Source organism: Dromiciops gliroides, chromosome 2, assembly GCF_019393635.1.
Source record: "Dromiciops gliroides isolate mDroGli1 chromosome 2, mDroGli1.pri, whole genome shotgun sequence".
Lineage (NCBI taxonomy): Eukaryota > Metazoa > Chordata > Mammalia > Microbiotheria > Microbiotheriidae > Dromiciops > Dromiciops gliroides.
This window is the reverse complement of record NC_057862.1, coordinates 434,979,296-435,005,040: the sequence shown is the minus strand read 5'-3', so window position 1 is coordinate 435,005,040 and position 25,745 is coordinate 434,979,296. Positions and strand designations below refer to the sequence as shown.

The following is a 25,745-nucleotide window of genomic DNA, read 5'->3' as shown; positions in this document are numbered from 1 at the left end:
GCAGTAAGCTCTCAGAACTCATGACATGATTACTCTAAAAAAACCTCCAAATAATACCATAGGACAATTCCTGGAAGCAGCAAAACCCACAGAAGAATGTGCTGAGATCATTTTCCAGCCAAAGACGGCTTAGAAGGTGGGCAGGAGGGTGCTGCTGTGCTGAGGCAGGAGTAGAGCCCCACCCCACAGTCACACTGACACAGATCCAGTCCCAGGCAGGCCTTTCAATAGCTTGAAAAGCCAAATTGACTAAATGGAAAAGGAGGTACAAAAGCTCTCTAAAGAAAATAATTGCTTAAAAATTAGGATTGAGCAAATAGAAGCTAATGACTTTATGAGACATCAAGACACAATAAAACAAATCCAAATGAAGAAAAAAATAAAGGGCAATGTGAAATATTGCCTTGGAAAAACAGCTGACCTGGAAAATAGATCCAGGATAGATAATTTGAAAATTATTGGAATACCTGAAAACCATGATCAAGGAAAGAGCTTATACATCATCTTCCAGGAAATTGTCTGGGGAAATTGCCCTGATATTCTAGAAGCAGAAGGTAAAATAGAAATTGAAAGAATCCACTGATCACCTCCTGAAAGAGATCCTAAAATGAAAACTCCCGGGAATATTATAGCCAAATTCCAGAGCTCCCAGGTCAAGGAGAAAATATTTCAAGCTGCCAAGAAGAAAAAATTCAAGTACTTTGGAGCCACAGTCAAGATAACACAAGATCTAGCAGCTTCCACATTAAAGGATCAGAGAGTATGGAATATGATTGATTATAATCTTTCAGGGGAAAGAATGGGACTTCAATGGAAAAAGAGAACTTTCAGGTATTCATGATGAAAAGACCTGAACTGAATAGAAAATCTGACTTTCAAATCCAAGACCCTAGAGAAGCATAGAAAGGTAAACAGGAAAAAGAAATTAAGAGGGATCTTAAAAGTTTAAACTGTTTACATTCCTACATGGGAAGATGATACATCTAACTCATAAGAACTTTCTCAGTATTAGGGCAGATGATAGAAATAAATTTAGACAGAGGGCACAGGTGGGAATTGATTATGAATGGATTATATCTATAAAGTATTTATTTTTTGTTTATCTTTTTTTTGTGGGGTGGTTAGAGTTGGTGACATGCCTGGGGTCACATAGTGGGTGAGTGTCTTGTGTCTGAGGCTGGATTTGGGCTCAGGTCCTCCTCGGTCCAGGGTGGGTGCTTTGTCCATTGTGTCACCTAGCTGCCCCATGATGACATCTTTAGGGTAAAATTTAGGGGTGAGAGGAATGCATTGGGGGAGGAGGAAGGGGAGAGGTAGAATGGGGTAAAATACCACATGAAAGAAATAGGAAAAGGCTTATGGGGGGGGGGGGAGATGGGGGAGGAGCAGGGCAGTGAATGAACCTTACACTCATCAGAATAGGCTCAAAGACCTTAATCTCATCAGAGTTGGCTCAAGGAGGATTAACATACACACCCAATTGGGTAGAGTAATCTATCTAATTCTGGAGGGAAATAGGAGGGGAAGGGGATAAGGAGGGAGGGGTAAAAGAAGGGAGGGCAGATTGGGGGAGGAGGAAGTCAGAAGCAAATCCCTTTTGAGGAGGGATAGGGTGAAAGAAGATAGATAATAGAGTAAATATAATAGGAAAGGGAATAGGTTGGAGGGAAGCAGTTAACAATAGTAACTATGAAAAAGAGAAAAGGAAAAAATTATACAAAAAATATTTATAGCAACTCTTTGTGGTGGCTAAGAATTGGAAATTGAAGGAATGTCCATCAATTGGGGAATGACTGAACAAGCTGTGGTATATGATTGTAATGGAATATTATTGTGCTATAAGAAATGACAAGCAGGATGATTTCAGAGAAACCTGGAAAGACTCATATGAACTGATGTATAGTGAAGTGAGAAGAACCAGGAGAACATTATTCACAGTGACGGCATTATAGCTCTATGAGCAATTGTGAATGACTTAACTATTATAAGCAATACAATGATCCAAGACAATCCCAAAGGACTAATGATGAATCATACTATCCACCTCCAGAGAAAGAACTGATATTGATTGAACATAGACTGAAGCATGCTATTTTGTGCTCTCTTTTTTACTTGAGTCTTTCTATGTAAAATGACTAATATGGTAATGTTTTACATGACTGTACATGTATAACCTATACTAATTGCTTGCAACCTTGGGGAGGGGGAAGAGTAGGGAGGGAGGGAATGAGAGAGGGATAAAAATTTGGAACTCAAAACTTTAAATAAATAAATATTTTTTTAAAAAGAAGAAGGGGCAGCTAGGTAGCACAGTGGATGGAGCGCCAGCCCTGGATTCAGGAGGACCTGAGTTCAGGTCCGGCTTCAGACACTTAACACTTACTAGCTGTGTGACCCTGGGCAAGTCAACCCCGATTGCCTCACCAGAAGAAGAAGAAGAAGAAGAAGAAGAAGAAGAAGAAGAACAACAACAACAACAACAACAACAACAACAACAAGAAAGAAAGAAAGAAAGAAAGAAAGAAAGAAAGAAAGAAAGAAAGAAAGAAAGAAAGAAAGAAAGAAAGAAAGAAAGAAAGAAAGAAAGAAAGAAAGAAAGAAAGAAAGAAAGAAAGAAAGAACCAGGGAGCAAATGAGATCTTGGTACTAGTTACTATCCTACCACAAACTAGTATGACCGTGGGTTGAATCACTCAATCTCTAAGTTTCAACACCTACAAAAGATTTCTAAAATCTCCTCCAACTTTCTATGATAATGATTCAGTGTGCATTCTGCTCCCAAAGAAAGGTCAGGTCCCAGAAGACAAACTTTGTGAATTTGCCCAGAGGGGTTGCAAGTAGCAGGTCTCACCTGTTTCCAGGACTTTTGGCAGAATTCCCAAATGGTCACATTCACAGTGTGCAAAGACTGGCCGCCTGTGAGGTTCAAGAAGTTGAAAGTGTAATAGAATCCAGCAAATGCCTGGGAGGAAAAAACATTTTTTTTCAAAACCCTCCTGCTTCCTCCATGCTTCCTGTTCAAAGTGGACTCCAGAGTCCCGGATGGTCTAAGCCAGAAATTAGGGAACTCTCAAATCTCGGGTCTGGAAACTCAGCGTGAAGCACTGGATCAGGCAAACTCAAAATCTTTCTCCACTATCTTCAATCCTAGTAACTATCAACCTTTCTTTATTGCTTCTTCCCTCCAAGAAATTTGCTTCAAGAAATCTGTCATGATGTGAAGGGCATGTTAAATGATTAAGAGAAAGCTGGGATGGTTGGCCTCACCAGAGAACAAGTAAGCACCAATAGCCTCCAACATACAGAGAGAGTCTCTCTGTGAATCAAAGATATTGTGATCCAAATATCCCTGAGAGTTACTCTTTTATTAACTTAGGTCTTCTTCCAACATAGGATCATAGATTTAGAGCCAGAAGTGTTCTTAGAGGTCAGCTAGTCCAACCTCACCAAGGTCACAGAGGTGGTAAGTAACAGAGCTGAACATACTTATGAATGAAAATGGTAGGGTCAAGAGAAGGGTCCAACCTAGCTACCTCCAAAAATGAACATCCTCCCTTCCTGGATTTCACTTCCTTTATACATCCTTTGCAAGTACCATCAAATTCTCAGAGTGAATGGCCTTGGTGCTAAGCAGTTGAAAGCTAGGAGTTCTCCTTCCTTCCCTATAGAAGTTTTCTTGTTTTCTTTCTTTCCTTCTTTCTTTCTTTTGTTCTTTCCTTCTTTCTTTCTTTCTTTCTTTCTTTCTTTCTTTCTTTCTTTCTTTCTTTCTTTCTTTCTTTCTTTCTTTCTCTTTCTTTCTTTCTTTCTTTCTTTTTCTTTCTTTCTTTCTTTCTTTCTTTCCTTTCTTTCTTCCTTCCTTCCTGTCTGTCTTTCTGTCTTCCTTCTTTGCTTCCCTCCCTCCTTTCTCTTTCAATACCTTTCTCTCTCTTTCCTTCCTTCCTTTCTTCTTTTTCTTTCTTCCTCTTCTTTCCTTTTTCCCCTTCCTTCTGACTTCCTTCTTTTCTTCTCTCCTCCTTCTTCTCTCTCCTCATCTTTTTCTCTGTTTCCATGTCCCTCTCTGTGTCTTTTTTCTTCCCTTTGCTTGTGCCATGAGGAAGTTTAGGGTGGGAGTTGGGTGTGGTTGTGGGGTGGGCGGGGGGGGGGGGAAGGAAAGGAAGGGGGATCTTACATAGAACTGGCCATGCTGCTGAGGCTGGTAGATGCCATCAAAAGCACAGTTTTCCCGGCCCAGACAGGTAGAGAAGTTGAAGAGACTATAGATGGCAGAGTAACAAACTTCTGGGTTTCCTAGCCCCTCCACCTTGACGCTCTGTGTGGGGTGAAAGTTCTGGGAGTTCTTGATACAAGGCGTGTCATATAGGTCGGCCAGAGACAGTGTAGTCTCATATCCAGCATGATAGCATGGGTTCCGGACCACTTCAGAAGAACTGGTCTGGAGAGAATGCAGTCATTAGCCCCACTCCAGATCATTCACCACCTTATCACCTAGATCCCACCATGATCTAACTTTGGTACTTATCTCTGCTCTCAGCTGGCATCTAAAGATGAAAGTAAAGGTCCCCCTTCCTTTCAAATTTCTCCCCCTCTACTTGATGATGCCTGAAATGTTGACCCCACCCCAGTTTCTGAACCTGTCCCTGTGTCCCACACTCTATCCTCTCTTCCTGTGCCCTTTCATCTCCCAACCCCATACACACCTGCACCAAATGTGCCAGGAGCCGTTTCTGCATCTGGTTCTGCCCATAGCACAGATAGCTGTGTGCATAGACACTGTAATTGTACCCATAGAGGTGGAAGGTGGCCTCAGTGCTTGGGTCAGTGATGGGGTCAAGTGGAAGGAAGGTGATCTGTGTTGAAGCTCCACCCAGGTCTAGGGCTCCCACCATCTGGGCCATAGGAGGTTGGATCCACTCCCCTGAAAAGGTATACTGAGCCCCCAGACACCAGTGATTCAGACCATGTACACCAGTGACTCGGACCCCCAGTCACCAGTGGCTCTGGGCCTCTGGGATCCTCCCCTCCCAATTTCCCAAGGCACCTTCACCAGGGTCTCCAGGACGTAGTTAACAGTGATCCAGCCAAAGGAGCCTTCTTCATTCCCGGTCAGGATTTGGGCCCCCTGGAAACTGACAGGGAACTGGCCCAGGACCTTGCTGATTTCTTCAAAGATCCGATCTGCCTGGGAACTATTCTTCTCTCTGAAGGTAGTGTGGGGGTAGGGAGTGAAGCCCTAGCTGGCTGCAGACCCCTTCCACAGAAAGATTTGTCTTTTGATCTAATAACTCCCATTTCCGGAGTGCTGTATTTTCCTCACAAGACTGTCAGGTTAGGGAGCGCTAAGCAGGCACCTGAGTTGGGATCCAACCTCTGATACTAACTAGCTATGTATTCCTGGGCAAATCCCTTAATTTCTCTGAGCTAAGGTTCAGCACACTAAGGTGTCCTCCTCTATAAACTGAAGATAACAATTACCCCTTCTTCACATGCTTGTGGTGAGGATCAAATGATAGAAATTTGAAAATGCAACATAAATGCCAGCTGTTATTATTAATCCCCATTTTATAGATCAAAATGGGGAAATGACTTGCCCAAGGTCATCCAACTAACTAGTAAGTGTCAGAGTTGGGATTCAAACTTCCCATTCTACACCCTTGCCATACCAGGTGAAGGCTAATCAGGTTACATTTACTGGATACCCAGTCTGAGATGAGTGAATAACTGTGGCTTAAACAACCACACAGTTATCAGGGGCACACTAAGCGAGTGGAGGTACAGAGAAGGGACCGTGAAGGAATTCAATACAGAATTGGGACAAGGTGGGGTGGGGTCTGGAAGAAGCAGCAAGGGAATCTCCAGGTTCCTGCTACTTTCACCCAGGGGCAAGCCAAGAGCTTGACAAGGAGACGTCTTCCATTTATCATTCATCCAAGGCTCTCTGGAGATTCTCTCTCTTCTCCCTTGTTGCTGCCCGCCCCCGCAAGCCATTCCTCATCTCAAATTCAACCACTTTTGCTCTGTCCCCAGGGCTGATTTGAAATGCCCTTCTATAATTCTGTCTCCCCATCCTCACCATTTGGTGGTATCTCCCACCCTGCTCCCCACTAACACCGGTACAGGGTCCCCATCCACCTCAGAAGTCTCATCCCTGCTGTGGCCCCAAGGAAAGTGGGAGTCTCCTCATGCTTGTCTTCTGGGATCAGGGCCAGCGCCTTCTCCATACAAGGCCTCAAGCTCTCCCCAGCATTTGCTGGGTCATTGACGTATTGAGAAATCCCAGGCCCTGAAAAATAGCCACCATAAAAATTAGGACCTTGACTAGAATTTAACCCTTTATTCCTGCTTTCTGAAAGGGTGATGGCAGACCTCTGCATGTGTTGGCTTTAGAGCTTAAAGTGGGAAAGAAAGATACCCCTTGGAGGGCCAAGACAGATCACAGGACAAAACTGAGAGGGTATGAGATGGAGACTGAGATACAAGGATAAAAGTATGCAGAGAGAAATTGAAATAGAGAGAGACAGAGACAATGATAGGGAGGAGAGGGGGCGGGGAAGGGAAGACAAAGACAGTAGTGAGAGACAGTGACAAATTGAAAAGGATAGAAATAGGGGGATTCAGAGTCAGAGAGAGAAAGTAAGACAGAAATACAGAGAGAAACTGATAAAAGGACACAGGGAAAGGGACATATAGAAAGACAGATAGGGAGAAAGAGAGATAGGCAGAGAAAAAGGAAGAGACAGCAACGTGTCCATACTATGCGTTAGGGGTTTCAGAACATTTTCCACACAGTGCCTCAGCGTGGTATTGTTAGTCCCATATTACAGTTGAATCTAAGAGAGGCTACTTGACTTGACTAGAACCAGACAGCTGGTAAAGACTTGAGATCTAATTTGGAGTCAAGTCCAGGACTCTTTCCACACTACATCCTACTTTCTTGCCAGAAAGAGGTAGCTAAAGTGGTACAGTAGTAGATAGAGTTAGGAAGACCTGAGTTCAAATGTGACCTCAGGTACTTCCTAGCTGTGTGACCCTGGGAGAGTCATTTAAACTGTCTACCTCAGTTTCTTCATCCATGAAAAAGGAAAGGGAATGAGGCATTTATATAGCACCTACTATGTGCCAGGCACTATGCTAAGCACTTTACCCCTATTTTCCCATTTTATCCTCATAACAATACTGCTGTTATTAATAGCACTTACCTCCCAGAGTTTTTCAAGAATAAAAAGATATTTGCAAGTCTTAAAGTGATATATAAGTGCTAGCTATTGTATATGGATTTGGTTTTGTTGTTTGAGGGGCAAAAGGAGTTAAGTAACTTGCCCAGAGTCACACAGCTAGTAAGTTGTCAAATGTCTGAGGTCAGATTTGAACTCAGGTCCTCCTGAATCCAGGGCTGGTGCTTTATCCACTGCACCACTTAGCTGCCCCATGTAAATGTTGTTTTTTTAAATCCAGAAAGAAAAAAGAGTGCTTCCCACTGCTCTCCGCCCCCCCCCCCCACCATGCCACAGACTTGATAGTTTCTCCAGCCCAGGTTCCCTCCTATGATGAGGTGACTTGAAGCAATTTGAAGACAACCATGATAACCTTCCTTGGGTCACCTTTCATCACCTCACAAGTCAGGAATGTCCACAGACATTCCTTAGTTTCCTTTTTGCAAGGATCCATTTTATATGCTACCTGGATCTGCCTGGATGAGTGGATAAAATGCTGGACTTATAGAGTCAGAAAGCCTTGGGTTAAAATTCTCCTGACATGTCTAGATGTGTGTCCATGGGCAAGTCACCTCTCTGAATCTCAAGCAACTCTCTAAGACTGTGAAGTTACCAATTGTTTGGGATCTGCATTCACATGGGCAGTTATTACCATTATACCATGGACTGGTTCTTGACATTGACATGGGGATCTCTCATTCAGGGATGCATCTAAACTTTCAGTTTCTTTATTTTTCATCTTCCACAACCATTACATTATCATTATGGTAGGAGGGGATGTTTCACAGAGTTGTCAGTCAATGCTTATAATCCACCTTTCGCATGCCATCCCTTTGGCTTTTGAAGACTTTTCTGTCTTTAAGCAGAAAGAAAACTTCCTAGGGCAGCTAGGTGGCGCAGTGGATAGAGCACTGGCCCTGGATTCAGGAGGACCTGAGTTCAAATCCAGCCTCAGACACTTGACACTTACTAGTTGTGTGACCCTGGGCAAGTCACTTAACCCCAATTACTTCACACACACACACAAAAAAAGCAAACTTCCTTCAAAATTCAGCTCAATTTAACTTCTAAACTATTAGAGCTGCCTTAAAATGGAATAAGCTGCCTTGGGAGACAGGGGGTGTTCCATCATGAGAAGGTGTTCAAGTAGAATTTGAATGATCCCCTCATCAGGAAGTAGTAGAGGAGAATCCTGCCCTACTATATTTTGGACCAGAACCTTTTGCCTCTGAGTTTCTATGGGGTTCATAAAATATTCCTGAAGAGTCATACTATGACTCTTTTGGTTCCGAATCCATCATTTTGATGCTTGTGTGTACAGCCAAAAACTGACCTTCCACGTTACAGAACAGAGCCTGGCTCACGATGCCGGTGTCATTCTCTTTGCCTGCTGGCCACTTGTAGACGAACAGAGACGTGTGCGAGGATCCAGCATCAAACACCATCCCATACTGGTGGAGCCATGAGATACAGATCACTTAATGCTTTGGTAAAAATACTGAAATCCCCTCACAGGGGCCCCAAAGATAGAAACCCAATGTGAATGAGTGTGTGTGTGTGTGTGTGTGTGTGTGTGTGTGTATGTATTTTAAGGGGATGCAGTAAAATAAGGGGGAAAAGGGCATGGTAGAATATGGCAGGATAGGGCTTACCTTGGTCTCTGGAGGCAGGAAGATGTCTGAGCCATCCACAAGAAAGAGGATGAGGGCAATGACTCCTGATAGTACTGTGGCTCCCAGGAGCACACTGAAGGTTATGTCTCTCTGGGAGTGCCCCATGTTTGCCTGGAATCTGGAGGTACAGGAAGCATTGAAGACCCAGCCTAACCTCTTCTCCCTGGGGTTCAGCCACCCATGTATTCTAACCACATAGGACTTGCCCCTCTCAAGCCTTGGACTCCCCCGGAGAATCTCCCCCTCAACTACTGTTATTCAAGCCCACCCCTTAAACTAAATCCTGAACTTGCAGATTTAGAAGGAACACTGGGGGGGCGGCTAGGTGGCACAGTGGATTAAGCACCAGCACTGGATTCAGGAGTACCTGAGTTCAAATCTGGCCTCAGAAACTTGACACTTACTACCTGTGTGACCCTGGGCAAGTCATTTAACCCTCATTGCCCCGCAAAAAAAAAAAAAAAAAGAAAGAAAAAAATCATCTGATAGAAGGAACACTTGACAGGCCAGCTGGGAATCGCCTTACCTTCAGGCTGATGGATATATAGATGAGACTGGAGACTTTATTGCCTGAAATAGAGAATCATCTTTCTTTACTGAATATCCTCACATCTTATGGGCAATCCCAATTCTACTACCATGGACCACATTGCATTTCTACAACTACAGGTATGTATTGTGAGGTTTAAAATCTAAATTGTGTGGTCGCCTTAAATTAGAAACTTTAGCACCAGTCTTTGGGCATTAAGCATTTATTAAAGCATACCAGGTATTCATGTGGAGTTCAGAAAGTTAAGAAAAGGCCTATCTAGCCTAGAGTTCCAGCCCGGTTTGGTTCTTTCTCAAGTCCTCCACCATGAGTCTGCTTTAATCAAGAACCCCCAAACTGAGTGTGGAAACTTTTTTATAGGTCCAGAGCATAGGAGGTCCTTACACACTGCTTCAAGCTGATTGGCTAGTGTCATCCAAATCCATTGGTTCACTGGACTTGAAGGTGGTCTTGAGTTAAGTTAAAAGCTTTTCGCTTCTGAGAACAATACCTTCTTAAGGGGTAGCCAGATGTGCTTACAATCTAGTTAACTTGAAGTAGGCTAATCAGCAGTCAATCACTCTCACTTAATTCAATCAATTTAGATTAATCTCCAGGTGGGCCTTTGAGCTATCTGCTAAATCCCATTATTTTATTACATTCCCCACTTTGTTTCTTTGAGGAACACAAGTGTTTCCTTGATGAAACAGTATATTTCCATTAGACCTTTTGTATCTATCATCAGATTTTCTGGGGGTGAAGTTCAAGTTGTCTAGGAGTTATGTGGATCCATGAAGTGAGTATTGGTTCACATAGGAATTAGAGCAGTGTTGGAAGAAATGTGTATTGTAGTGGAAAGAATGCTGGATTTAGTCAGACAATTGGTTTCAACTGGCTTACCCTGTGTGATCCTTGGGGGAAACTCCTTTGCCTCTCTGGGCCTCATTTACAAAAGTAGAGGGTTGAATTAGATGATCTCTAAGGTCCTTCCCAAGATTTAACATTCTAAGATTCTTTTTCCTTAAGGATTCAGGTACAGAAAGGCCCTTGATAGAAATGCAGGGAAACTCAAATTGCCTGCTTTGTTGACAAAGAAGAAACTACTATGTGCTGGTCTTCAGGGAAAAGGCAATTAAGTCTTATTACTCCAACCTGAAGCACTTCCCAGCTGGCTTGTTGTTAGCCCTGAGCATGCCTCTGAGCTTCCCTGGACCTCAGTTTCCTAATCTTATTATTATTCCAAAATGGCAATCATAAACCCTACCCTGCTTCCTTCTTAGGGAATTGTGAGGGGTGAGGTGACAATGGAACTTTGGGTATACTGGCTTTGGAGCCTGAGGTCAGTCCATCAGTCAAAAGTCATTTACTAAGTACCCACTATTTTCTAAGTGTTGGGGAGACAAGAGAGACTAAAGACAGTCCAACCTCTCAAGGAGCTCACAGTCTAATGGGGAAGAGAACATGCAAACACATACATCCAAGAGAGTAGACTGGAAGTAGCCTCAGAGGGAAAGCACAAGTGTTGGGGGGGATCACTAAGATGGAATGCAGAAGGTGGGACTTTAGCTGAGACTTGAAGGAAGCCAGTAGGTGAAGGTGAGAAGAGAATTCCTGGTATGGGGGACGGCCAGTGAAAACTCCTGGGGCAGGGAGATGGGTGAACAGCAAAGAGACCTGTGTCACTGATCATCAACTATATGAAGGAGAATACAATATGAGAAGACTGGAAAGGTAGGAAGGGTCAGGTTTTTGTAAAGGGACTTAAAAGCCAAAAAGAATTAGGAAAATAGGACTTCTCCTGAAGGGCAGAGATCACAGAAAGAAACAGAAAAAGTAAGATGACAATGAAGAGACAGTGATTGAAGGATGCCCAGAGAAACTGTACAATAGTATTCCATTACATTCATATACCACAATTTGTTCAGTCATTCCCCAGCTGACGGGCATTCCCTCTATTTCCACCACAAAGAGAGCTGCTATAAATGTTTTTGTACATGTGGGTCCTTTTCCCTTTTTTATGATCTCTTTGAAATATAGACCTAGTAGTGGTATTACTGGGTCAAAGAGTGCCCAGAGAAACTGAAATAGAGATGGGGAAGTGTGTGTGTGTGTGTGTGTGTGTGTGTGTGTGTGTGTGAGAGAGAGACAGAGACAGAGACAGAGAGAGATAGAGAGAGACAGAGAGACAGAGTAAGTGTTGTGCAAGAAGGAGAAAAACACAAAGAAACAGATAGAAATAAACAGAGATAGAGAGCCAGGAACTCAGAAAGATTGAGAGAGAGAAGAGATTACAGAGTGAGAAAGAAACAGAGAAAAACAGGAAGACCAAGAAAAATTTAAGAAAGAGAGGAATACAGAGGGAGAGAAACTAGAAGATACAGATGGATGCTGAGAAAGAATGAAATGGAGGCAGTGAGACAGTGACAGAAGGCTGTGAAGAGAAAGAAGCTAAAAGGGGGAGACCCCAAAAGATATAAACAGAATGATATGGAGTGAAAGATACAGAAAGAGAAGTTGATACAGAGGAGACAGAGAAATTCAGAAATTAATGGGAGGGGGGCAGCTAGGTGGTACAGTGGATAAAACACTGGCCCTGGATTCAGGTGGACCTGAGTTCAAATCTGACCTCAGACACTTGACACTTACTAGCTGTATGACCCTGGGCAAGTCACTTAACCTTCATTGCCCCGCTCCACCCCCTAATAAGAGATTAATGGGAAAGGTCTCTGGAAGAATGAAAGAATTATAATGTAAATTGTTATTTTTCAGTCCCACATCTAATTTCCTACCTTTCTAATCAAAATTTACCTTTTTCCTTTTTTTAGGCAATCAGAGTTAAGTGACTTGTCTAGTGACACAGCTAGTAAGCGTCTGAGTCTGGATTTGAACTTGGGTCCTCCTGACTCAAGGGTCAGTGCTCTATCCAATCACTGTGCAACCTAGCTGCCCCCAAATTTACTCTTAAATGATTTGTTTCTTAGAGATTTCTGAAACTTCCTGCTCTCTAACCACACAGCTTTGGAGAGAAATTGTAATCTATTTAAATTCATCCTGCTTCACTAGAATCACTGAATTTGGTAACTGTATGGGGCTTTTCCTGTTATGATAGTTGCATGGTTTTGGGTTTGGGTCAAGGCTTGTGATTTCATTGGTATGTGAAAATTCCAGTATGGAAACACCTTCCATCAATGATCAATGCAGATCAGCACCATTTCTGTCCTTTCTTGTTTGAGAAAGTCACCTAAGGCCCAGAGAGATTAAGTAATTTGCCCGTGGGGCATCTAGGTGGCCACAGTGGATAAAGCACTGGCCCTGGAGTCAGGAGGACCTGATTTCAAATCTCACCTCAGACACTTACTAGCTGTGTGACCCTGGGCACGTCACTTAACCCCAATTACCTTAAAGCATCCAGGGCCATTTCTAGTGGTCCTGATGTATATCTTGCCACTGGACCCAGATGGCCCTGGAGGAGAGAGTGAGGTGGATGACTTTGCACATCATCCTGATGGCATGGAACAATTTGCTTGTACTCACACAGAGGCAGACCTTGAGCCCAAGTCGCCATAACTGCAAGGTCAGTTTCTCTATCTACTGTGATGCCTATAATTATTGGACTGAATGCTGACATTGGGGTTCTCAGAAATGTGGATTTTATTGTCACTCTGAAAACCTAGCACAGAGAGCTTGACCTGCATTGATGTCCACCTCAGGGAAAGATCCAGGACTCAGGAAGGCTTAAATCTCTACTTGCCTAGGCTGGCCTTCTGGTAAGGGGCTGAGCAGACTGAGTTCAGATGAGAACCAGAGAGGAAACTTAGCTCAGGCAGCCCAATTTTGGATTTTGTGTGTCCCTGTCTCCTGCTCCCCATATCTGGACATAATAGAGGGCTGGAGTAGCTTAGTTTTGTCTATGTTGTAATCAGAAATGAAATTTTAGGCTCCTTATTTCTAAGAAATTCAACTTCCATTCATTCTCCTGCTCCTGGACACTGTTGTTGAACATTTCTAAGGTGGGGGGGGGGGAGCAATAGTCCAACTCCATTTCCTTGCTTTTTAAATAGCTAATGACCCAAAAAGTGGTTTGGTTTTTTTTGTTTTTACTTTCATGCTCCTGGGGCACATTAACATCTATGCCCTTCTTAAAGATCTCCAAGAGCCAAGGCCCCAAGGTCTTCCTCAATTATGCATTGTAAAGTTTTATCCCCCTATGAACTGGAAAGGCCTTCCTTGACTGTAATTGAAATCTCCATTAAATATCAATTTGTGCCAGTCTACTCTTTCTTGGGTCCTCTGTGAAAGTAAAGGATGGGGGGCAGCTAGGTGGCACAGTGGATAAAGCACTGGCCCTGGATTCAGAAGGACCTGAGTTCAAATCTGGCCTTAGACACTTGACACGTATTAGCTGTGTGACCTTGGGCAAGTCACTTAACACTCGTCCCACAAAAAAAAAAAAGAAAGAAAGAAAGCAAAGGATAACTGGTGAAAGTCCTTCCCCTGCACTTCATAGGTGCCCTCAGATTTATGGTCTCCTGTCTCAATTGCTACCTTTAGGCCTGAGAACTGAATCTGTGATTTCATTGGCATAGGGAACTTTCCACAAGGAAAAATGTCTCTATTGATGCAGGTTGACGCCCTTTCTGCTACTTATCTTGGAGAATTGCTTCTTCTTGTAGTTTGTCCTTCATTCTCGAAGAAGACCATGATATCGGGGTGATGTCATGACTTGCAGTGAATTGGATTTAAGTGAGGCAGGGCTGTGCAAGGTCACCAACCTCACTCTCTCCTCCAGAGCCATCTAGGTCCCATGGCAAGATATACAGCAGGATGACTGGAGATGGATCCAGATGTTTAAGGCAATTTGAGTTAAGTGACTTGCCCAGAGTCACACGGCTAGTAAGTATCTCAGGTGAGATTTGAACTCAGGTCCAACTGACTCCAGGGCCAGAGTTCTATCCACTACCCCACCTAATTGCCCCCAGAGAGTTGCTTAGGGCACAGTGAGACTAAGTAATTGCTCAGGGTCAATTTAGTCAGTATGTCCCCAAGTCAAGCTGTCTATTCACTACACCTTGCTGCCTTTCTGGCAATTCCTTTTATTTGTTATTTTCCAAACATGAATTCTTCATCCATGCCTCCCTTCTCAGCATCCCCTACATTCTTTCTTTTTCTTTTTCTTTTTTTTGTGTGAGGCAATTGGGGTTAAGTGACTTGCCCAGGGTCACACAGCTAGTAAGTGTTATGTATCTGAGGCTGGATTTGAACTCAGGTCCTCCCGACTCTAGGGCCAGTGCTCTATCTACTGCACCACCTAGCTGTCCCCCCCCCCACACACACACACATTATATCTAAAGCACAGGAACCAGCTTTAGCCCATGCTTCTGCATCATTCCAGGCTGCAGCATTCCAAGCTCCCCAGGTTTCTGCAAACCCTTCCCCATCCCCAGCCCAGCTGAGGCAGGGAGTCCAGAGACCCTGGAGTTTGTTCCCCCTCGGTCAAACCCTAGGAAATCAGGGCAGAGCCACCTTGGTGCAAACTCTCGTCCCCTTGCTCTGGAATTATTCCAGTACCCTTCTGGATGGTCTCCCTGCCTCAAATCTCTCCCCGTCAATCCAGCTTCTCACTCAGCTGCCATGTCAGTCCATTGCTCAATGAGGTCCTGTGGCTACCTCTTACCTCTGGGATCTAATATAAAGTCCTGCTTGGCATTTAGAATGCTTCCTAAACCAGGGCCTTCCTCCCATTCCAGGATTCTTACACTTTACTCCCCTCTGTACTTCGTGAGATGACTCTCTGTTCCTAACACACAACCCATCGTCTCCCACTTCCTGTGCCTTTTCAGAAGCCTAGAATGCGTTCTCTTCTTACCTGTGCCTGCCGGATTCCCTGGCTCCCTTCAAGACTCCAATCCTATCCTATCCTCCTCTTTGGGAGGCCTTTCTCTAGCTCTCCTTCCCCCTCCTCCAATGCCTTCCCCAGGGTGATTATCTCCCATCTAATCTGCCTATATCTTGCTGGTATTTAGTTGTTTGCATTTTGTTTCCCTCATTCCTAGTGGGGAGGGATTGTTTTCGCTTCTCTTTGCAACCTCAGTGTTTAAGGGGTGCTCGGCACCTAGTAAGGGCTTAATAAAATATTTATTAATTCACTGTTGGCTGGCTGGAACCCATGTAGACCATTATCCAGCCCCCATTCCCCATCTCCCACCAGCCAATTGCCTCTTTGCTTCCCCCATAACTCTCTTATCCCAAAGACCAAAACATATAACACCCACCCCTTCTGTTGTACCTATGGAATGCCTGCTACATAGGCAACAAACTTGCCTCTATCTTAAATCTTTTCCTTTCTCACTCCTTCCATCTTCTGCCAATAACAGAGACCTGGCTCCCCCTCTGACAACACAGTCTCCCTAGAAACCCTTTCAATACTGGTTGTACTTTCACTTATTCCCCTTGGCTCACTGGTCAGAGTGAGAGAGTTGGAATACTCCTTGCTCCCCAGCCACTTCCAGGTTCCCCCCCTACCACCACCACTCACTAGACTCTCATTCTTTGATATCCATACAATCCCCATCTTCTACCCAATCAAGATCCTGGTAGTTGTTGTCTACATACCTCCACAACAATCCCCTTCCTTCCTCAATGAGTTCAGTACCTGGCTCACTTCTGCAATCACTACAACTAGATCCACTATAAATTTATGTTATACAACCTCAACTGAATCCTTGGCGATGCTAGACAATCCTTCCACACTTCCCTTATCAACTCACCACCTCATTATCAACAGCAACTTCTACATTTTTTTATCCCTCCTCAAAAGTCCCATGACCCCTTCACCCCACAACCTCTCAACTGAGAACCTTGTCTCATATTTTACTGAAAACATTGAGGCCATTCATCGAGGGCTCTCCTTTCTCCCTTCCTCTTTATCTAACATCACTCATATGCCTTCTACCACTATCTCTTTCTTCACCCATGTCTCACACAAAGAGGTGGCCCCACGTTTTGTCAAGGCAAACCATTCTACCAGCACAAGTGATCGCATTCCATCCTGTCTCTTCCCACAGATTGCCACCTCTGTCATCCCCACTCTATTACTTATCTTCAGCCTCTCCCCGGCTTAGGCTCCTTCTCTACTGTTTACAAACATACCCATACCTCTCCCATCCTCAAAAAACCCTGATTTGATCCTTCTGTCCCTGATAACTATCATCCTAGATCTTTTTCTGCCCCTTATGGCTAGCCTCCTTAGGTGTCTTCACTTACTCTCTTCTCATTCTGTTGTTAACTCCTGATTTCTCCAAAGTTACCAATGATTTTTATTTATTTATTTTTTTGGCGAGGCACTTGGGGTTAAGTGACTTGCCCAGGGTCACACAGCTAGTAAGTGTTAATTGTCTGAGGTCAGATTTGAACTCAGGTACTCCAGACTCCAGGGCCTTGCTCTATCCACTGCACCACCTAGCTGCCCCACCCAATGATTTTTTGATTGGCAAATCCACTTGTCTTTTCTCAGTCCTCATTCTTCTTCACCTTCCTTTGAAACTGCTGGTCACCTTCTTCTCCTTGATACTCTCTTCTCTCTAGGGTTTTGAGATAACATTCCTCGTTCTCCGCTATTTCTGACTGTTCCTTCTCATTCTCCTTTATAGGATCCTCATCTAGGTCATGCTTACTACTCAGAGTCCCAAAGGGATCTGGCCTGGTTCTTCTCCCTCTCTACTACTTCACTTGGTAATTTTAGTAATTTCATCACTTCCCAAGGATTCAACGACCATTATGCTGATGATTCTCAAATCTACTTATCCTGCCCCAACCTCTCTGCTGACCTCCCTTCTGGCATCTCCAACTGCCTTTTAGATGTCTTGAACTAGATATCTAGTAGACATCTTAAATTCAACATTTCTAAAACTTTATTTCTTCATTATCTTTCCCCCCAAACCTTTCCCACTTCTAAACTTCCCTATCACTGTCAAGTGAACCACCATCTTCTTAGTCTCAACTCCTCTCTTTCATTTCCCATATCCAATCTATTTCCAATGCCTATCAATTTCATCTTTGCAACATCTCTAGAATACACCCTCTTCTCTCTTCTGACATTTCCACCACCCTGGTTCAGGATGTCATTACCTTACACTTGGACTATCATGATAACTTACTGGTTGTCTGCCTTTCACAAATCTCTCCCCACTATAGCCCATTCAACTACAAAAGTGATTTTCCTAAAGTTCCAATCCAATCATGCCACCCTTCCCACCCTCAATTCAATAAACTTCCATGGCTCCCTATCACCTCCAGGATCAAATACAAAATCCACTATTTAGCATTCAAAGACCAGCATACTACCTGCTGTCTAGAGGAGGGGGGAGGGAGGGGAGGGAGGGAGAAAAATCTGAAATTGGAAAGCCTGTATAAACAAAAGTTGAGAACTATCTTTACATGTAATGGGAAAAAAATAAAATACTTTATTAATTAAAAAAAACAAAACAAAAAAACAAACAAAGACCTACATACACCTGGGCTTCCTCCCCCTCACCCCACCACCTTCCCAGACATCTCACACCTTCTTTTCCATCTCATACTCTGATCCAGCGGCTTTGGCCTCTGGGCTACTCCATTGACAAGACATTCCCTCTCTTGGCTCTGGGCATTTTCTCCAGCTGTTCCCCACTCCTGGAATACTCTCCCTCCTCTGCTGTAACTACTGACCTCCCTGCCTTCCTTTAAGTTTCAACTAAAATCCCATCTTCTAGAGGAAGCCTTTTCCAATTCCTCTTAAGTTAGTGCCTTCCCTGGGTTATTTTCTATTTATTTTGTGTTTGCCTGTTGTCTTCCTCATTAGATTGTGAACTCGTCAAGGACAGGGACTGTCTTTTGCCCCCTTTTTATATCTTAGGTGCTTCATAAATGCTTATTAACTGACTGACTGACTGACTGACTAACTGACTGACTGATGAACAGCCATTGTGGGTTCTGTCCCCTGCTAAGAGCTACAACTGAGTAAGACCAGCCAGCCTTGAATTCACAGGACTCCTGGCTGGCCAGTCAGAGGTTCTGGGGAAGTCTTTAGAGTCAGCTCCTGGGATGGTCCTTCATATTTCACACGCTGGCTGGGCACTAAGCCATCCCTTTCCAGAGGGTCTGACTGAGACCTGAGTTGGGAACCTAGGATATAATACTCCAGGCTGAGCTATGGATTTAGGGGACACAGCCCTTTCTTTCTCATGCATCATATCTTCAACTGAACACTAGATAGTGTATAAGAAAACAGCCTATTAAGACTCTGGTGTTGGGAATGATCCTGTTATAATATTGGTGTCAGGGATATAGAATGTTGGTGAAAGGCTGTATGGACTAGTGCATAGAGAGCTGTCCTCAAAGCCAGGAAGACCTAGGTTCAAATCTTGTCACTGACATATACTAGTGAGTTATTTTACCTGAGTGCTCTAGGCAACTCTCTGAGACCATAAACTGATGGGGGTCAGGAACAATTGCTATAATCCTGAGGCTGAAAATAACTTTTTAAAATAACATTTGGGGGGGGGGGCACAGCTAGGTGGCACAGTGGATAAAGCACGGGCCCTGGATTCAGGAGAACCTGAGTTCAAATCCGGCCTCAGACACTTGACACTTACTAGCTGTGTGACCCTGGGCAAGCAACTTAACCTTCATTGCCCCGCAAAAATAAATAACTAGATAGATAGATGATAGATAGATGAAATAAAATGATATTAGGAGGCAACTAGGTGGTACAGTGTTTATAGTACCAGCCCTAGTGTCAGGAGGACCTGAGTTCAAATCCAGTCCAGATTCAGATACTTACTAGACTTTGACCCTGGATAAGTCACTTAACCCCCATTGCCTCAAAAAAAAAAAAAAGGTAGTGTTTGGAGAGGCAGGAAAGTACAGAAGACAGGGCATGGAAGTTGGAGTCAGAGGACCTGGGTTCAAATCTTGATTTCACCCTAGGTAAGTTACTTCATGTCTAGGTTTCCTTATCTGTAAAATAAAGATGGGGGAGAGTGTTTGGACTTGATGACCCCAGTGATATTTGCCAGATATAAGTCTCTGATTTTATCAACAGTGTTCTAAATAATATTGGAGTCAGGAATAGCCTTGAGTGGTGGCCAATTTTTTTTTTTTGGTTGACACTAGTGATTTTACTGGTTCTCCCAAAGAGGAACACTCTCTTACAACATAGATCTGTATTTCTGCTCTGTGATTTACAATCTTCTAGAGTGGCATGGGGCCCTGAAAAGTTAAGTAATGCCCAGAGTCAGATGCATATCAGAGGTGGAATCTGAATTCAGGTATTTATTCCTAACTTAGAGTAATAAACCCCACTGGCACTAAGGGGGCTGCAGTGAGGGTTTTTTTTTAGTCTCATTCTGTGATATCATCAATCCAAGGATCTACCAATGTGGAAACTCCTTGAACCAAGGCAAAGTGGCAGATCCTAGCTACCTTGTAGGCTTAGAGTTACCTAGAGTACTGAGAGGTGGTGACTTATCCATCATTAAAGAGCTAGTATGATTCAAAGACCCAGTTCTTCCTGACTCCAAGGACGGCCCTCTGTCTACCAAGCTATTTTATGTTGTCTAAAATAACTCTGTTACGGGATTTAGGGGTCTGGGAAGGAAGAAGTATCCAGGATGACACTTGCACTTCAAGCTTCCTCTGCTTGTAAGGAATGTGCATCATTGTATAATAATAATAATAATAAGTTAGCATTTGTATAGGGCTTACTATGGGAGGGATAGTTAGATGGATCAGTGGATAGAAAGCTAGACCTGGAATCAGGAAGACCTGAGTTCAAATCTGGCCCCAGATATTCACTAGCTGTGTGATCCTGGGCAAGTCACTTAACCTACTTGCTTTAATCCACTGGAGAAGGAAATAGCAGGGCAGCTAGGTGGCACAGTGGATAGAGCACTGGCATTGGAGTCAGATTGGAGCATCTGAGCTCAGATCCAGTTTCAGAGGTTTACTAGCTATGTGACCTTGGACAAGTCACTTAATCCCCTCACCCCCAGGGGAAAAAAAAAGGAAATGGCAAACCACTCTAGTATTTGCCAAGAAAACCCCATGGACAGTATTGGCATGCTATGATCTGTGGGGGTCATGAAGAGTTGGACATTACTGAATAGCAACATCACATGCCAGACACTATGCTAAGCACTTTACAATTATTATCTCATTCATCTCATTATTCTCTCCTATCTTATTATTTATTATCTCATGATTTCCTTTGATCCTCACAACAACCCTGGCGGTAGGTGCTATGATTAGCCCAATTTTACAAATGGGGAAACAGAGGCTTCCTGACTCTGGGTCAGCCACTGGCTCTGAGGAAATATATGTTCTGTAAATGAGTAGTGGGCAACCAAGGTCCCTTCAAGCTGTGGATCTATGAAATCACTTATTTCACTGTCAGGAAGACAGAACTTCACCATCATTTTCTTTCTTTCTTTTTCTTTTTTTTTTTTTTTTGTGGGGCAATGGGGGTTAAGTGACTTGCCCAGGGTCACACAGCTAGTAAGTGTCAAGTGTCTGAGTCTGGATTTGAACTCAGGTCCTCCTGAATCCAGGGCCGGTGCTTTATCCACTGCACCACCTAGCTGCCCCTTCACCATCATTTTCTACCAAAAGTCTTTTTCATTGTCCATCACTTAAACAGGCAGGCTAGTGTTGACAAGGGCCACATAGTGCCCTCCGGAGCCACTAGTGACCTGACTTTTCAAAGTTGCCTGGATAATCCAGATGATATTTTGTTTATCTTACCAGTAAACAAGAAGTCACTAGCAATTTGGGAATCTGTTTTGCATAAACAGGCATATTTATTACAAAGGTTTTGTTTATTTTTTTTCCCAAAGAGGTAGGAGGAGTTAGGAGAGAGAAAATAAATTTTTTGGTAATTGAAAAATTTTTAGTTAAATTTTAAAAATTAAAACATTGACAGAGGATACATGCCTAAATTAACATGGATATTTGTGAAAGGTTGGGCTACCTTGGGTCCAGACAACCACTATCACTACCCCCCAAACAACCAGCATTTAAAGTGTTTATTTAATAAAGTATGCTGAAGGAAAAAAACTTAAGCGGTACTCTGGGTTTGGGTACTAGTCTGCCAGAAAGTTTTATTTAATTTAACATTAGTCTATACCTAAGCCATTTCTACTTTGGAGAGAGAGATGTCCAAACTCACCCAGTCCTCCCAATCCTTCAAATGAGTGCATTTATTTTACCAAATAAAGTTCCTGTAACTTCAGGTACTGCCATGATCAAGTTACATCTCTGGAGAGATTGAAATCCAGTTTGAGAACTGCTGCTCCACAGCCCTGCTTGCCCAGAATCCTTCAGATCAGAGCTTCTTAACCTTTTTTGTGTTGGGGGTCCCTTTGGCAATCTGATGAAGCCTGTGGACCCCTTCTCACAATCACGTTTTAGAATGTATAACATGAAATATGTAGGATGCCAAAGGAAACCAATTATTTTGAAATAAAGATGCATTTTTTTTTCTATCCAGGCTTACAGAACAGCTCACCACCACCCTACTGCCCTAAAATCAAAACTGATCCATGAATTCCTTGCCTTGCAGGGGTAGGGGAGACCAATGACCCTCAGGTTAAGTTAGAAGTCCTACAGGTTAACTAAATGTCCAGACCCATTGGGACAAGTATTTCATTTCAAATTTGTTGAATAACCTAGAAAGATCCCTTTATATGATGGGGCCTCTAGTACACTCATCCTAGGATCTGTCACGATGCACGTGTTTAATGCAATTTCTCTAAAATGGTTAAGTGAACCAGTCCTATCTCATACAGCTGTGCCATGCAGATGTGAATTGTTATAATTATCATAATTGTTGTTGTTGAGTCATTTTTCATGTCTGACTCTTCATGACCCCATTTGCGGTTTTCTTGGCAAAGATACTGGAGTGGTTTGCCATTTCCTTCTCCAGCTCATTTTACAGATGAAGAAACTGAGGTAAACAGGGTTAAGTGACTTGCCTAGGGTCATATAGCCAGTAAGTGTCTGAAGCCAAATTTGAACTCAGGAAAATGAGTCTTCCTGACTCCAGGACTAGCATTCTGTCCACAGCGTCACCAAACTACCCTAATTATTATAATACATTTTCTCAAATATGGTGTCAGAAATTGCCATCCCCAAGAAGCATGACGATGCCTCCAAAATTAGCATATCTTAAATAAAAACTGTCTTCATGTAGTTTCTAAAATAATCTGATCTAAATGATATAATGAAGTTCAATTCAATCCGGCAAAGGCTAACAAACATTCACTGTGTTTAAAGCATAATGCTTAGAAGTGGGGGAGATTCAAAGTCTAAATGTAGACAGCCGCTCTTGTCTTCGCAGACCTTATTTTCTCAGAGGAGGGATCTGACACACACACAAAACCACAATTCAGATTCATACATAATAATTGTACTCAAGAGAGCTACAAAGTGCTATGTGAGGTCTGAGGAAGGTGAAGTCATTTCCCACTGTGGAGATCAGGGAAGGCTTCATGAAGGAGGTGGCCCATGAAGGATGGGTAGCTAAGTGTCCTTGAGGGGAAGGGAGAAGAAGGAGGCAAGGAGTGCAGCCATAGAGAGTAATGAACGAAAGGTCCAGGCTGTGTTTGAGGGACAGTAAGCACTCTGGATTGGCTAAAACATGGCATCAGTGGAGAGAATTCATATGAGAGGTTTGAAAAATAGGTTGGTGCCAGATTGAATATCAAGCAAAATAAATGAAACTTTGCTTAATAGTCTTGTAAAAGATTAGAGACAAACTACACGATATCTAGCTGGCAGAGTGGATAGAACATTGGGCCTGGAGTCAGGAAGACCTGAGTCCAGATCTGAACTCCAGCTCTATGACTGGAAGCAACTCACTTAACCTTTGCCTACCTCAGTTTTTTCATCTGTAAAGTGGGGGTGATAATAGCACTTGCTTCCCAGGGTTGTTGCAAGTATCAAGTAGGATAATATTTGAAACCCTAAGACACTATATAAATGCTAGTAATGAATGTTCACAGGGATCTGCTAAAGACTTTTGGGAGGGGGCATGGAATGACCAGAGCAATAACATTAGCTAACATTTATATAGCACTTTAAAGTCTTAAAAGCATTTTACTTATATTATCTCAGTTTCAGTCTCATAGCAGATAGAAATGATTATCTCCGAAAAGGCAACCTGGCTAGTATTGTCAAAGGTAGGATTTGAACTCAGATCTTTTTAACTTGTAAATTCAGCACTCTATACACTATGCTTCATTGTCCTTGGCAATAATGGGTTGGGTGGGAAGGGTTTGAAAGAGAGAGAGAATGAAGTTAGACACTTCTAATCTCTAATCGGCCCAATTCTTCAATGCTAGCAACCCAAACACCATCTTCTTCCATGACTCTCCTCAGTCCCCAAGATATCAAAGCACTTGCAGTGACAGAAGACCTTTAACTGTCCTCTCACCCATCCCAATGAGTTCAGTCAACCCAGGAATGCCCCTTTGATATCTCTGCCCTTTTTGGATGAACCTCATTTACTGACCCCACCCCCAGCCCGGTCAAGGCTGCCAACAGGTAAGAGAGGAGGAGGGGTAAAAATTCTAGGTCTATGAAATTCTGGGCACTCTGAGAGTGACATCAAAAAGACTGTGGACTAGGGGGCAGCTAGTTGGTGGAGTAGATAAAGCACCAGGCCTAGATTCAGGAGGAGCTGAGTTCAAATCCAGCCCCAGACACTTGACACTTACTAGCTGTGTGACCCTGGGGCAAGTCATTTAACCCTCATTGCCCTGCAAAAAAAACCAAAACACCACCCCCAAAAAACCCAACAAAGACAAAAACAAAAGACTGTGGACTCAGGATGGAACTGATGGTGGACTGATATGGAAGAACCACCAACTTAAAGATTAGTTTCCTGGGCTTTCTAGGGGCTGAGCAGATGGGCTTTTCTATTAGTAAACTGGGGTTTCCCTCTGCCTTTCCCCTGGCCTCCCTAGAACATAGCAGGACTCTTGGTACTGACTTTATCCCTCTCTCTTCTTGCTCCTCTTGGAGAGATGGAAGTGGGGCATGTCTTTTCCTTCACCTATGCTGATCTTCTGCCCATCTCAAACCTATACTAGTTCCATCAACTAGTACCTGCTGGTTTCATTTGCCTCCTCCCCATGCCCACCCCAGAATGCATGACTTACATAGTACCTCCTCTAGGAAGCCATCTCTGTGACCCTGGACAGTATTACCAGCAAATGACCATGCAGGAATGCTGGCTTTGAGATCAAGGTAGCCCTGGTGTACTCTGGCTGATCTGGAAGGGATGGGAGGAAGATGGGGTTTGAAAAGGACTGGGCTGGGGACAGCTAGGTGGCATTCAGGAGGACCTGAGTTCAAATCAGGCCTCAGACACTTAACACTTACTAGCTATGTGACCCTGGGAAAGTCACTTAACCCCAATTGCCTCACCAAAACAACAAAAAAAAAAAAACCTGAAAAGGACTGGGCTGGGGGTGTGGAAGCCAGGGGAAGGGTAGAATCCTAATTCAGCCAACTGCAGCTCCTGTGAAGGGCACCTGTGGTTCTCAGCTCAAGGCTAACTGTCCATCTAGCTGTTTATCTGCACTGTCCATCCTTACCAGTGCATATCATAGTCAAACCAATGAACCCAGGCCCTGTGCAGATGCCATACATCTGAGCTAGCAACAAGGGCCTGGTGCCCATCAGGAAGGGTACTTGCTGTCTGGAAATATCAAGAGACAACCCAGAGCCCAGCCTGAACTATGCCCTCTGCCCTCTCCCCCAAATATCTACAGGGGGTCTGTGCCCGCTGGAGTCAAAATAATGCTGCTCCCCCCTGCCAGGCACCTGCCCTCCTTGTTTCCTTCAGGTCCACCCCGACCTCCCCCCTCCCATGCCCCACCCCTGCTCACCTGGACTAGACCGTGGGAGAGGTAAGAGGGTTTCATAGGAACTTGGAAGAGAACATGTTTGCCAGGCAGGACAGCGGGTCTGGGACAGGACTTGGGACAGGATGGCTTCTTTATCAGCTACGCAGCTCATTCTGATCCCAGTCATCAGTCTCCTCCAATTCCCTCCCCTCCCCTCCGCCTCCCCAGGGCCAATCACCTTTCTGGTGACAGAGGCCAAGCTAGAGTGTAGGCCCAGCCCTCACGGGAGACTAGTGGCCTGGACTCACCCTTCACATGGCTATTTACTCAACCAGGCCCTCCCCCTGGCCCCAAGTGGAGGGCCCTGGAATTAACCCCAGGTGTGCCAGGAGATGGAGGTGAGAGGTGGGAGAGAGGCTGATCAGTGGAGAAATTGTCACCTAGAGGA

General features: G+C 43.8%; 1 protein-coding gene across 3 annotated transcripts in view; it reads right to left on the bottom strand.

Annotated features, from left to right (window-relative positions):
• The window catches only part of ENTPD8 (ectonucleoside triphosphate diphosphohydrolase 8), a 29,851-nt gene extending 4,382 nt beyond the window's left edge, over window positions 1-25,469 (bottom strand). The window contains exons 1-10 of one of the 3 annotated variants that reach the window (XM_043986819.1): window positions 25,340-25,462; window positions 24,608-24,720; window positions 9,411-9,454; window positions 8,864-9,002; window positions 8,545-8,662; window positions 6,130-6,280; window positions 5,039-5,198; window positions 4,698-4,928; window positions 4,169-4,432; window positions 2,852-2,962 (exon numbers count right to left, since the gene is read on the bottom strand). In XM_043986819.1, coding sequence (XP_043842754.1) covers window positions 2,852-2,962; window positions 4,169-4,432; window positions 4,698-4,928; window positions 5,039-5,198; window positions 6,130-6,280; window positions 8,545-8,662; window positions 8,864-8,989 — 1,161 coding nt within the window. In that variant the 5' untranslated portion in view covers window positions 8,990-9,002; window positions 9,411-9,454; window positions 24,608-24,720; window positions 25,340-25,462. Of the gene's footprint in view, window positions 1-2,851; window positions 2,963-4,168; window positions 4,433-4,697; window positions 4,929-5,038; window positions 5,199-6,129; window positions 6,281-8,544; window positions 8,663-8,863; window positions 9,003-9,410; window positions 9,455-24,607; window positions 24,721-25,339 lie in introns of all 3 variants that reach the window. The other 2 variants (XM_043986820.1, XM_043986818.1) reach the window with 2 other exon arrangements.
• Between the last annotated feature and the right edge of the window lie 276 nt (window positions 25,470-25,745).